The sequence below is a fragment of the Gracilinanus agilis genome, chromosome 1 (assembly GCF_016433145.1).
Source record: "Gracilinanus agilis isolate LMUSP501 chromosome 1, AgileGrace, whole genome shotgun sequence".
NCBI classification, from domain to species: Eukaryota; Metazoa; Chordata; class Mammalia; order Didelphimorphia; family Didelphidae; genus Gracilinanus; species Gracilinanus agilis.
Window position 1 is genome coordinate 7442278 of NC_058130.1, and position 14344 is coordinate 7456621.

Genomic DNA, 14344 nt, shown 5'->3' on the forward strand with positions numbered 1-14344 from the left:
AAATGTACTCAATTGTAAATGGGCTGTGATTTACAGATAGGAGGAAATCCCCACACCCATGAAGAGAGATCCTTGGTCCATTAATGGAATGGCCATTTGAGGACATGGTAGCGGGGTCAAGGGAATAGAAGACATCGATAGAGATGACAGAGCAATGGGGGTGGGCGCACGTTCTGCCAAGGATGCAGTCTCAAATGGTGGGGAAGCTCCCTCTGGCAAGATGGGTTTTTTCTACCCTAGAAATAGAACTTCAGCAGGAAAAGCTAACCCCTCCCCCACCTCATTTGCCTGGCCCAAAGAAGGGGGAGCCATCTGTGAGAGAAGCTCTGAGCATCCCTATCATTTCCAAAGTCTGCTTTCCCTCTACACTTCTTTCCCGACATCCTACCCTTTTTGAGGGTCACTGCATGTGCTCATGATGTTCCGCTTAAGCCTAGAGCAAAGCCCTCTCACAGCTCCATCTCTGGAGATCCTTTTGCTTTCTCAAGACCCCGGCTCCAATTCGCCTCCCCTTGGGATTCCCATATTGCCCAGCTAGGATGAATTTTCCTTTCCTTGCATCTCTTGGGGCCTCCCCCATAGGAACCCTCCTATGAACTTAAGCCATCTTCTCACCTACCACCACAAGCAGGTGTGCTCTGCAGCTCCTTACATTCAGGACGTGCTAGACATCTAAACGAGGGATCAGTGCGGAGAACAGGACAATTTCTTGGGCCAGTTCTAGCAGCAGGCCTGGGATTTACACCTCACTCCCCCTCCCTTCCTCCTCTTGATTAAAAATTCGATAGTCTTTGTCTAAATTTTCCAAAAGAACTACTTTCCAAAGATCTAGCTTTTCCTCTCTTAAAAATTGTGCCTGACACTAAAAGTAAACGTGACCTGTTTTTACAAGATAACAAAGGGAATCCCAGGTCCAGTGAGAGCATTTCTCCAAGTCAAAAAGGCAACAGGGCACACTGATGATGGAAAACATTTTACTACAATACCTGGTGGGTTGTCTTTTCCTAATGACTCCAACTAGATGGAAACTCAAAAAATTGACTAAACATTTTCTTTCCAACTTCATTAACTGGTGGCTGCTTTGGCCAGGCCTTTTAAGGTCAAAAGCAAACCTAAGATGTGCCAAGCAGGCTTTATTTCCAATTCGTTAAATGAATGACTAGAGCACCACGTTCATGGGCCCATCACCAAAGGGTAAAAAGCTTAGCCCCGTCCTACTGCCACCCCCTATTTTTCATGAAGAGAAGATGTGAGCAAAGAGGCAGAATCAGGTGAGACCTGGAACCAGGGGACAAGGGAAGAGTGTGTCTGTCTGTCCAGTGTGAAGGAAAGACAACACTCCTCCCTCCCTCCCTCTCTGTCCCCCCCATCCCCCACAAACGCACATGCTTCTGCCTAAACAAAACCAGTATGGGAGGAGGAATTAGCCCTCGTCACCACCCGGTGCCTCAGGAGGTGGGTGATGAAGGAGACGATCCATGGGCCGGTCAAGGATCCCCAAATGTGACTGTGGTTGTGGGAGGGTCAGGGGAAGGCCTGCTTGACCATGCACCCCCCTGAGGGGCCAGCCTCAGGACAGCCCACAACAACATACAAGCTAGAAGGGATCCATGAAACAGAGGGTCCGGGAGCACCCCTGAGGCTCCTCAAGCCACCCGCACGGCCCGCCTGGCACTCACCTAAGAGAGGAGGGCTGGGCTCGGGGGGCTGCCGCAGCTGCAGGGAGAGCTCGTGGCCCGCTCCATTCTCCTTCTCTTCCATGGCCGCGGCGTCCTTCTGCTTGGACTGCTGGGCCTTTATGAGCTGGGACAGCAGGACGGCGAAGGCGCTCTGCACGGCGGCCTGGGCCGCGTCCGCCTCCACTTTAGGCGGCCCGGGCTGGGCGGACGCCGGCAGCATTCCTGCTCCGGGCTGCTTGGAAGACTCCTGCTGGGGGGTGGGGGGGTCTGTCGGCTTGTCACCTGCAGCCAAAATTCCAGCAAGAAGGTTTGTTTTATGGGGCGGCTGCCGAGCCCCAGGGCTGACCTGCGGGGCGGCCGCAGCCGAGAAACCACTCGCTCTGAGCGGGAGACTCTGGGAGGTCAGTTCTAAGGAGAAGGGAAAGACCTGCCGCCTGTCGCCCCAGAAAGTCTCCTCCCAGACTCTGTGCTCGGCGCCCCAAAATGGCCTTCCAAAGGCCTCCCGCTCTAACGCGGCCTCCAAGGAGTGCGCGGGAGCAGCCTCACGGGGAGCCTCGGAGCCCTTCCCTCCCCCGGACCAGCCGGTACTCCCTCCCGGGGCAGTGGGCTGGACGGACGATGACCGATGGGCTGCTTTGCTTCCCTGCGACTCCCTCAGGGTGAACAACTGCCCCAACGCACCACTTGGGACCCGTTTTTAGGCCGTTTCCAAGGGCCGACGCCGAGGCTCCCTGCCTGCAAGCTGGTGCGGCCTGCAATGGAGTGGAGCCAAGATCCCCCCCTTGCCACGTTCTCCTCTGGAAGGGGATTCTTGTAGCAGCCGACTGAAAGCTCTCGGGCCTGTGTGCAAATCCTCCCTCTATCATAAAACCCTGTGATTCTGGGGAGTCGGCCTCACCCCTCTACCGTGAAGCCTTTGGAGCCCAACCCTATTCTGCGCGGCCGGGCCCTTCGGATGCTGGACAGGAAAAGAGGAGAGAAACGGCACTGACCGAGTGCTACGCTGGTGCTGCCCTGAGATTTGAGTTGTGAATTGGCCGGCAGGCCCTGCGGCGTGTTGGTCCGACTGTCGTCCAGGCCCAGAGAGAGATCCTTGCGAGGGATCTTGGCCGCCGCCGTGTCCTCGGCCATCCCCATCTGCTTCTGCCTCCTTCGCTTCTTGCTCCACAGCTCGTGACAATCCTGCCACAGGGGAAGGCTGAGAGAAAGCGCAGGCGGTCAGCGGCGTGGCCCGAGGCCAGCCCCTCCCGCCCCTTGCCAAGCCGAGGGTCTAGAGAGCCCCCCGACCCGGCGGCGCCTTCGGGGGGACGAGAACCTCCGTCTCTTTAGAAATGATGGCCACGAAGAGAAGCCGACGGAGCGGGAGTCAGCAGGAGGGAGGGCTGGGGAGGACGAGGGAGGGGGCGATCCGCAGGCCCGGCCGCGCTCCCACGGCCGCCCTCGTCCTCCCGCCTCCTCCGCCCCCGGAGCTCCACGCAGGCCACGGCTTCTCCCCAATCAAGCCCTCGCAGGCACCCTCCCCGCCCTGCGCCCTGCCGAGTGTCACCGCAGCCTTGACCACACACGGCTCCCCCCGTCTCGGCACTGCTGTGGCTCCCCCATCTTCAGGTCAGCTAGCCAGAGGCCAAGCAGAGCACCCCAACCCCTTCTCTAGGAGGGAAACCCTTCAGATGTGCCAAAAACAGCGGCTCCCAGCCGTCTTGTCTCACTTTCTTAGAACCCCAAAATCCTAGAGCTAGAAGGGCCTCCTGAGCGCATCCCACAATCTCGTTTTACAGAAGAGGAAACCGAGGCCCGGACCCAGACAGCGGCTCGATCAAAGGCAGCCAGGTGGGAGGCAGCCAGGCCTGGACTTGAACTCGCGCCCCGAATCCACCCGCAGAGATGGCCGAGCCCGAACCCAGTGCAGAGGGTGGGGGCGGCACTTACTCGGGGGGCGGCATCTTGGAGGGCTCCACGTCGCGCAGGAACTCGCACTGGAGGGCCTGCTCGGCCGTGCAGCGTTTGCCCGGGTCCAAGGCCAGCATGTAGTCGAACAAGTCGAGGGCGGCCGTGGGGATGCTGCCGGAGAGGGGGGGCGTCACTGCGGGCCCCCCAGCCTGACACAGGCTAAAGCAGAAGCCAGGCCAGGGGGAGGGGCGCCGCGGAGCCCAGACCCAGGGGAGTCTCACACACACGTGCACGCCCACACACGTTCACACTCACACTCACACTTGCACACTCACGCACTACATGTGACGACCCCTCTTACAAGACAAACTCCTCCCGCAGCTTGCGGCGATATTGCTTTTTGGGCTTCATGGTGTTGAAGTAGGGAAGCTTGATGACGTCCGGCCACACGGCGGGGCAGGGGCTCCCACACACTCGGCTAAAGGACAGACAAAAAGAGGGAGTCACTGTTCGGCGGGCGGCCCGGCCCATGGCTCCCCCCCACTCCCCCCCCGGCCCAGAAGCGACACGAAGGGCGTTTGCGAGGCGGCCCGAGCCCAGGCCGTCCCCCTCAGCCCGGCCCCCCCACCTCCCCCAGCAGCCGGGTGCCCAGGAAAGAGGGCGAGACCCGGCGTGCCGGCCCAGAGGCCTCGGCGGCTCCCAACAGCCCCTCAACACCTCCTGCTACCGCGGCGCCCTCCTCGCACGTGCCGGGACGCCGACTGTCTCGCGGAGCTTCGTCATGGAAACCCACCGGGGACGCGCGTCTGGCGTGGGTCTGCAGTACAGAGACGCGCGTCCGCCCCACGCAGCTCACGACACAGAAAAGCAACGTTGGATTTCGCCAGAGAAAGTTCTGGGAATCGTCACGTTTGTTCTTCATCAGAAGGGTTCAGGCGGCGCCTTTCTGGCCTCCCTGGAGCGGCACGTGGAGCCGGGAAGATCCGAGTTCAAATCCATCCTGGACGCTTCCTAGCCAGGTGGCCCCGGGCCGGCCCATCGCTTGCCTGTTTGCCTCCATCCACAGAAAGGACGGCCAGCCCCGGCCACGTCCCGGCCCTTCTTCCTCAGGCCCGTCTGTGCCCCGGAGGGTGCCAGGAGTGTCTTCACACGCACGCCGACGTCCCGGGACACGAGAGCAGAACGTCGGCAGCCCGATGCGAGGCGCCAGGGGTGCCACAGAGAGCCGCCTCCGATCGTGCCCCAGTCCAGGGCGTCAGGGACAGCGCAAGGCCCGACGAGCTGACCTCGGCGAGGTGCTGGGCAAAGCGCAGCAGGTTAAGGAAGCGCCCCGTTGCCGTGAAGCGTGCCAGGATTGCCCCCAAGAAAGGCCTTCTGGGTGGTTCTTGCGGGGCCGTGAGGCCGGGGCAGCCTGAACAGGGACTCTGCAAAGAGGAGGGAGCAGGAGCAGCGAAGGCTGGCGAGAGCTCCCTGTGCGGCGGCACCTGGGAGGGGGCCGGCCCAGCCCCCTGCTCTGCCCCAGCGAGGCCTGGAGATGTGGAGAGACAAGCCAACACCTGCCAGGGTTCCCTGCCCTGTGCCAGGCCCACACTGGGGACAGAGAGGCCCGGCCTCACAGGGCAGACTATGGGCAAAGGGCTCCGTCCGGATGAGGTACGTGCAGGGCCTGAGCGAACAGCCTGTGAGCAGCACTTGGAGGGGGCCGGAGGAGGCCGAGGGGACACCCCGTACAAAGAGCGGGCTTTGGAAGCCCAGCAGGTTTGACCATCCCATGCCAGAGGCCAGGGAAGCCCGGGGAGTTTCCTGAGCAAGCAGTGCAGGGATCCTCCTGGGAAGGAGGGCCAGGCCTGAGGTACGAGCCTGGTCCACACCCTCCTGGCATCCAAAGGGCAGGCTGGGAGCCGCCATCGAGTTGGTGGGTTTCAAGGCTCCCCGAATCCCCCAGGCAGAAAGCCCAGCGGCCACTCAGGATTCCAAACGCAGGCCGGACGCCCTGACACTCAGCACTGTCCATTGCGTTGGGGACCGGAGGCAGGCTGGCCTCGCGGGGAGGCCTCGGAGCCTCCGAAAGAAGAGCTGGGAACGGGAGAGCTTCTCCTGGGGTCTGCGCAGTGCCTGACACGAGTTAAGAAGCCCAAAGACAGAAGCTATTTGGGAGCCCCGCCACCCCCCACCCCAGTCTGCCCAGCACCCTAAAGAACTGCCAAGACACAAATGCCGAGCCTGCCCATCCGTGCGGTCAAGGCAAAGATGGCCCACGTGTCTCCCCCAACCTCCCCATCATATTTCTTCTTCCGTTGGCCGGGGGAGCAAACGTCTCTCCTCAAAGAAGCTGGCTTTGCTGACAACGGCGATCATTTAGTGGGAAAGGCTGGGCAGTGGTCAGCCGATCCACTGACCGCTTGGCCATCAAATACCTTAATTAACTGAAAAATCTCAAGTTTGTAGAAGCAGAAATGAGAGCCAGGTCTGGCCAGCCAGACGACGAGGCGGGCTCTGAGCTGGGCTTCACGAGCCACAGAAAGGCACGAGACGGAATCACCCGGGTGAAGAGCGAGCAAAGTCTCCAAATTACGTGCCAGAATCCACTCATTAAATGTGAGTCAAAATCAAAAAAAGAAAAAAATGGACCAAACCATGTTGCCACCAGCGTATGTAGCCGAACCCTGGCGACGGCTAATCCCAAATGAAGGGCATTTTGTGTGGGTGACGAAGCTCTGCTCGCTGCGGCGCTTTCTTGGGCCACTTCCGTGAGCACCCCCAGAATCTCTCAATTCGAGCGAGAGCCAGCTCGGCGCCCTCTGCGCACCCCTCGAGCCCTCCGACGGATCCCTCCTCCTCTAGCGGGCGGCCCGACTCTCTCCCCGTCATGTCATCCCCCACCGCCTCCATGTCCTGCTTCTCAAAGCCCCCCCTCCCTGCCTGCCCCCCAGGCGCTGCGGCTAAAACAAGGCCCCGAAGTTCATTTGAACCCAGGTCCAAGGACGGATGCTCTCAACTCCCATCTCAAATAGCAACCCCTTAAAAAGGTTACCTTATCAGTTCTAACTGTGCAAGTTCCTGGTTTGCTTGAAATATAGGCTTTTTAGTGAAGAGTTCGCCAAGGATACATCTGGAAGACAAACAGCCGCCATTACAAAAGGGTTCCCTTTGCTTCAACTTAAGCCCGAGAGACGCCCCCGAGGACACGCCGTCTTACCCGCAGCTCCAGACGTCGATGGCCGGGGTGTAGCGCTCCTCTCCCAGCAGAAGCTCCGGAGGCCGGTACCATAACGTGATCACTTTGTTGGTGTAAGGCCGGCTGAAAGGCAGAGAAAACGTCCCTTCAAGTCAGTCTGCGAGGAGACGGCGGGAGAGCACGGCCTGCCTGCGGTTATCCCCACCGCCCTCCGCCCTCCACCCTCCACCCTCCGCCAGGAACACAGGAGCGCGGCTGCCCAATGGTGGGCGCAGCTTTCTCCGTCGATATTTCACTGGTCAAAATAGGCTCTGAATGTCATTTCTCACCATCCACACCTCCTATGCTAGGAAATACCTGACTGCAGCTCGAGAACAAGCTGCTCGGGTTTAGATTCATTTCTGACAAATCCTCTGAACTGATTTCACCTAAAATATCAGCGTACGAGAGGAAAAACCTTTCTCGGAACACAGAAGAACAGTCTGTTCCTCCCTATTCGTGCCCCGCGCCAACAAGGTCCTGGACAGGCGTCCTATCCAAGGCAGCCAGACCGTAAAGACTCCGGCTTGGTCAACCGGCAGCCGAGGCGGCGGCCGCTTCCTGGAACGAGTCAGAAGCACCACGATGGGCTTCGGCGCGGCCGGACAGATTCTCTCCCACAATTCCATAGGAATTAATTCACTTTGAACCCAACTCAGAAGGTACAAGGTGCCGGGACACACCTTGAATTTCGTTCAGGGCTCAGACCCTGAACATGAAAGAAGATGGCCAGCAAGTTTTGAAAGGATCTTTCAGATCTCCATTGCTAATGACGACCATTTCCAAAGGCTCAGAAACTGGAAGCTAAAGGAGGGGAGGCGCTCCAGGGGCAGTGCGGGGCTGAGTCTGCCTGTTTGGGGGAGGCCTTAAGGGAAGCCTGGAAGCCAGCTCTGCTCTGAGGACGGGGTCCGTCATGGGCGCCAGGAACACATCAAGTTATTCACAAAGCAGGAGAGAGACAAAGTGTACATCCCAGCCAGCTCCTGATCCACCCCGGCGACCGATGGACTGGACAAACATCGAGAGATGGGCTCGCTTGTCTCTTCTTAAGAGATTCCATAATAACTCAACAAAACATGCCCAGCACTCCAGGGGAGCGCCACTGTTTCTGAATGTGCGGTGGCTACAATTCTCAGTAAGCAGAATTTGTCTAAGACCCAGTGTTTAGACAAGCAAAAAGGGCCCCCTGGAGATCTAGCGTCAGATACTTCCTAGCTGTGTGCCCCTGGGCAAGCCTAGCCCTTACTGCTCTTCTGCCTTGGAGCCAATACACAGAATATATTACCAGGTTCAAACAAACAAAACACAACTTGTCCAACAGGGTTTGTGCTTCGTTGAACGAAAGTAGGTGGTGGGGGCTGCAATGAGTGCTTGGACAACAAACATGTTGCCAAAAAGTTTTCTTTCTAGAAGAGAATGTCAGTTGTAGTGCTTTGAGGGAAGGGCCAACAGGTGTCCTACTGGATCACAGTCACTGCTCTCAAGCTGCAAATGCCACCCCAGGAAGCCTGCTGACCCGTGTGCATCCTCCTCCCCCAGCCTTCCTTCAGCTCTCTTCCTGGAGCTTCGGCCCCTCAGGCTGCTCTTCTCTCCCTTTTCCACAGACTCCTGTCTGATGAGATCCTCTGCCTCCAAAGAGCTTTTACTGAGTGTGGCAAGCCTGGGGCCCTCATGCCTTAGCCACTACTGGCTGATCGGTAGAGTGGAGTTGTAATGGGGAAAAATATGCAAGGGGGAGAAGGAGGGAAAGGTGGAGACATAAAGGGGAAAACAGAGGAGTAAGCATAGTACTCAGTGATAGTCACTGTCAGACACAGCAGGATGTCTAATGTAAACTACCAGACTCAAACTGTGTTTTCAATCGTAACTATTCTATCTGAGATTCTTAGATCTATTCCCTCAACACTGGAATGGGACTAGGAGAGCAAAGTGTGGCACAGAGGAATCCCTTAATAAATTTTTATTGCCTAACTGGCTGACCAGGTCATCTTCTATACCACTGGCCAAAGTCCCATCATAATTCAATTGTCTAGATACTGACTAAATACCAAGCTTAAGCTAACCTTTAGAAGATGAGTAGAGAATTAAGAGGCAAAGATAGACAGGGGAGAATCCCAGGGATAAGGAACAGATAAACAAAAGCACAAATGTGGGGTAACAGAGACTGGTACAGAGAGAACAGAGAAACAGTGTGAACAGAAAGGTCTTACCAAATTTCTTCATGACTATGAATGGCAGGAGGAGGAAGTCTCAACAAAATGTAGTCCTAGAGCCATGAGAGAACTTAGGGCAGGAAGGGCATCACCCCCACACACATAAGAAAGATTCCATAGATTCCACTAGAAACATGCAAGGACACTCAAGCAATCCTCCAGGTGGGGAGAAGTGTAGTGCTAGAATGGATCAGGCCAGGGGAATCAAGAAAAAGGGGCAAATAAGAAATGCTACAGAGGCAGACACGAGGGCTTCATGGCAACAGGAAGAATAAAAGCTAATAATTCTTATGCAAGTTTTTTTCCCCACAGTAAAATGATGCAAAAAACCTTTTAAAAGAATGAGCTCTATTTGACAGCCAACCTTTTCTTTTTACTCATTGTTTCCCAGCATTTCTCCCTCATCTATCACCTCTCCATCTAACACCTTGCAAGAGCAGACAATTGTCGTTGTTCAGTCGTGTCTGGCCTCTTCATGACCAATGTACTATAGCACACCAAGCCCTTCTAGCCTCAAATTCTGTCCAAGCTCCTGTTCTTTGTTTCCATGGCACTCTCTATCTGTCCTCTTCTTTTGCCTTCAATCTTTCCCAACATCAGGATCTTTTCCATTGAGTCCTATCTTCTCATTAGATGGGCAAAGTGCTTCTGTGTCAGTACCTGACCTTTTAGCAAATAGTTCGAATCAATTCCCTTAAGTAATGACTGCTTTAATCTCTTTGCTATCCAAAGGACTCACAAAAGTCTTCTCCAGCACCACAATTCCAAAGTGTTGATTCTGCAGCCCTCAGCTTTCCTTATAGTTCAACTGTCCCAGCCATTCATTGCTACAGCAAAGACTCTAGCTTTAACTATACAAACCTTTGTCAGAAAGGTGATATGTCTGGCTTTTTTAGTATGCTGTCCAGATTTGCCAGGACTTTCCTTTCAAGGAAGGGACGTCTTCTAATTTCATGGGTGCAAACATCATATGCTGTGATCTTTGAGCCCAAACACTGCTTCCAATTCTCCATCTCTTTGATAAGAAGTAATAGTTGCCAAACTCTTAATTTTTTGGATATTAAGCTTCAAGTCAGCTTTTACACTTCGCTCTTTCACCCTCTACTCTTTCACCAAGAGGCTTCTTAATTCTTCACTTTCTGCCATCCTCGGGATATCTGAGCCTGTTGCTATTTCTCCCCCAGCAACCTTCATTCTGGTGTTTGATTCATCCAGCATGGCATTCTGCATGGAAGTTAAATAAATATGGTGATGGTTTACAACCTTGTCATCCTCCTTTCTCAACCTTAAACAAATCATTTGTTCCATATTTGGTTCTAACTGCTAGTTCTTGGCCTGCATACAGGATCCTAAGGAGACAAGTAAGATGGAAGTGGTACTCCCATCTCTTTAAGGACTTTCCACATTTTGCTATGATCCACACAAAGGCTTTAATGTAGGCAATAATGCAGAGAGATTTTTTCTGGAAATCCTTTGCTTTCTCTATAATCTTGTGAATGCCGGCGACTTTAATCTCTAGTTCTTCTGCCTCTTCAAAAACCAGTCTGCTTTTCTGGTAATTCTTGGAACCCATTGCTAAAGCCTAAGCCTGCAAAGTCTTAGGCATAGCCTTGGCAAGTATGTGAAATGAGTGTGATTTTTCAGTCATTTGAATATCCTTTGGCATTGCCCTTCTTTAGGACTGAGGTGTTAACTGATCTTTTTCAGTCTGTTGGCCACTGCTGGGTTTTCCAAATTTGCTGGTATATTAAAGGCAGCACTTTAACAGCATCACATTCCCTAGCATGATTGTTAGCAATGCTTCCTAAGGCCCACCTGACTATTCTCCAGGTCTAGATCACTAACCAGACCATCATGGCTATCGGTGATGCTAAGATCTTTCTTGCCACTATACAATGCCAAAATATATTCTTGCCATCTCTTCTTAATCTCTTCTGTTTCTGTTAAGTCCCTACCATTTTGGTCTTCTGTCATGCCCATTTTTGCATGAAACATTCTTTTGATCTAATAATTTTCCTGAAGAGATCTTTTATCTTTCTCCTTTTGTTTTCTTCTTCTTTGTATCATTTATTTAAGAAAACCTTGTCTGCCCTTGTTATTCTCTGGAATTCTGCATTCAGATTGATATGTCTTTCCCCTTCTTTTCTCCTCAACTCTCTGTAAAGCCTCATAAGAAGCCATTCTGCCTTCTTCCTCTTCTTTTTCTATGGGATGTTTTTGGGTATAGCCTCTATTGGGAACCTCCATCTAGAGTGCTGCAAACCCTCTGTTTACCAGACCCAGTCCTTTAAATCTGTTCCTCACCACCCCTCCTTCCTATTCCTAAGGGATGTTATTTAGGTCATATCCATAGGTCTGATGGTTTTCCCTACCTTCTTCAATTTCAGTCTGAATTTTGCATTAAGCAGGTCATGATCTGAGCCACAGCCAGCTCTAGTCTTGTAGCTAATTGTACAGAGCGCCTCCACGTTTGGCTGCAAAGTAAAGAATCAGTCTGGTTTCAATATTGACCATCTGGTGATGCTCACATGTTGTCACCTTTTGGGCTGTCCAAAAAGAGTACTGCTGTAAGCGGCGAGTTACCTTGACAAAACCCTCTTACGCTCTGCCCTCCTTCCTTGTGTTCCCTAAGGCTAAGCTTGCTCCTTACTCCAGCTCTCTTGATTCCCTACTTTATCACTCGCCTAATGAATGTGACACCTTTTATGGATCTGATTTCTAGAAGATGCTGTACGTCTGGCTCCTTCAGCTTTAGTGGTTGGAGCATAGGCTGGTATCACTGTGATGTTACATGGTCTTGCTTTGTCCTTTTAAGATTATACCCCAGAACTGCTTTTATTGACTCTGAGGGATTCCTGCCCATGGTGGTTGGTCCATGTAGTGATCACATGAATTAAATTCACCCACTGCCATCCATTTTAAGTTCACTGACAGAGCAGACAGTAGCTTCTGGCATTACTCTCTGGAAAGGTTACAACCACAAAAGGAATATTCCCAAGCTGCAGTCCTAGACTCAACTTCTATTGGACATCTTTCTAAGGCAACAGTCAGAGATATCACGGATTGCTTACCAACTATTTTAACCCTTATCTACTTTATAGACAGGGTGACTAGGTGGAACTTGGATTCAGGGAGACTTGAGTTCAAATCTGGTCTCAGATACTAACTAGGTGGTCAAGTCCCTTTTGTGTTTACCTCAGTTTATATGTAAAATAGGGATCATTCCAGCACCTTTAATGAGGATCCCTTGAGATGATACTTCTAAAGCTGAATTCAGCACGATACCTGGCACACTGTAGGCACTACATAAATGTTAGCTATTACTATGAGATAAGTACTGTCTCCCTGCAATGTTCAGATTTCTCTTTCTATTAGAGTCAAAAATATTTTGTATAAAATGGGTTCAGTTATAGCTGCTGAATTAATCCACTTTTGAAATACAAACATGGACAGAAAGCTAGAAAGATGTTTCTCTGTCGGAAGCTACATGAGGGTGCATCCCCTTGATTTGTCAGTGGAAGGGTAGGGCCGTGAACTCAAACTAAAATACAGGAGACAAAGAGAAGCTCCCAACAGGACTCCCAAATACAAAAAGCCAGGAAAGAGACAGAGGAGATTTAATAGTCAAACGCTATCCAGAAGAAAAAGTAAAAAATATCTGGACTTTCTACAAACATAAGCCTTAAACTTCTGTGTTGACCGCAAGAGGAGGCATGGTGACAGCAGAGGCTGACCTAGGGTCCCTTCTATCTCTGATCTTGTTGGCCCACTTCTTGGGTAGTTGGGAACAAGAAAATCTAAGTGAGTTTCAGTATAAATTAAGATTTTCGAGCAGTAGGCCTCAGAAAGGAGGGAGAAGGAGGTCTTCAAACCATACCTATGAATCCCTTGCAGGCCACACAAAATGACCTTAGCAACCACAAACTGTATTAACGTGATATATGTTCTACTATATTTTTTGTTATTGTTAAATATTTACAACTAGATCTTAATCTCGTTTAAGCCCCACTCAGGAGTGTTGACCACATGATGGAGTGTGTTTAACACTTCAGCCATACTTTCAGGCTAAATCAATAAGCATTTACTGTGTGCCAGGCACTGTGCTAAGCTACAGGGATGCAAGACAGTCCCTGCCCTCAAGGAGCTCCCAGTCTAATAGGGGAGACAACAAATAAACAACTGAAAACAGGGTACATTGGAGATAAGATGGGGAAAGTAAGGGGGAAGCCAAGTATGAAGGATTCTGAAGGCCAAACAGATTAAAAAAAAAAAAAAAACTCTTAAAGTGTTTTGGTTCTAAGGCAGGGCCAGGCAATGAGGGTTAAGTGACTTGCCCAGGGTCACAGAGCTAGGAAGTATCTGAGTTCAAATCTGAATCCAGAACCTCTTATCTCTAAGTCTGGCTCTCAATCCACTGAGCCACCCAGCTGCCTCTGCAAACAGATTTTATATTTGATCCTGGAGGTGCCTGGGAACCATTGAAGTTTGTGGAATAGGAATTTGGATTGGCTTCTAAGAAAGATTTGACATCTGGGCTGAGGTCAGACTGCCCCTCAATTCTTTCTCAGCCATCAGCCCTGAAAGTTACACTCCCCTCCATTACTCATCATTAATTCTTGGGTCCTTTGTCCCCTTAGCTTACTGTTTTATCAGGCTTTACCAAACCTCAATCCTCCATTACTCCCCCATCCACCTTCTCTGATCCTATTCACATGCCAGTGAATAAAGCTGAAGAAAATCATGAAATCCTGCTGACAGGATCTACAATAAACTTGTGTTACCTAGTCCCACTGGGCCCTCACTGAAATGAATCATCAATTCACTGTGTCACTCTTCAGATGGCTGTTCTGTTCCAAACCTTCTCATCTCTCCTCAAGCCTCCTATGGCACCCCCTTCTCCCCTAACTCCATGCAGAGAATGTTCCTTATGTATCATGAAAGCCATTTGCCAAGAGCTCCCCATTTCTATCTCCTACAAATCCTTCTGTGTAGCACTTAAAGCCCTTTACAGCCTGGCTCCTTACACATACCAGTGATCCAGTGACCCCAGCCTTCCTGTCCTTACCCACCAATCTCCCTAATATACACCTTTTCATTTGCTATCCCCCACCCAGGAAAGTTTTCCCTCCTCATGCCTTGCTCTCTCTCCTGCCAATACAAACTTCAAATTCCACTTTCTGTGAGACCTTCCCCTTTAACATTACACTCTCACTCACTCTCTTTCTATCTCTCTCTATCTCTCTCTGTCTATCTCTATCTCTCTCTGTGTCTGTGTCTGTCTCTGTGTCTGTCTCTGTCTCTGTGTCTGTCTCTCTCTCTCTCTCTCTCTCTCTCTCTCTCTCTCT

General features: G+C 52.0%; 1 protein-coding gene across 1 annotated transcript in view; it reads right to left on the reverse strand.

Moving 5' to 3' along the window:
• Window positions 1-14344, reverse strand: part of CDK13 (cyclin dependent kinase 13) — a gene marked incomplete at its 5' end in the record, with an annotated part of 112976 nt that overhangs the window by 4814 nt on the left and 93818 nt on the right. The window contains 6 exons of the mRNA XM_044675387.1: window positions 1680-1961; window positions 2672-2877; window positions 3609-3740; window positions 3931-4047; window positions 6604-6681; window positions 6769-6870. Coding sequence (XP_044531322.1) covers window positions 1680-1961; window positions 2672-2877; window positions 3609-3740; window positions 3931-4047; window positions 6604-6681; window positions 6769-6870 — 917 coding nt within the window. The remainder of the gene's footprint in view (window positions 1-1679; window positions 1962-2671; window positions 2878-3608; window positions 3741-3930; window positions 4048-6603; window positions 6682-6768; window positions 6871-14344) is intronic.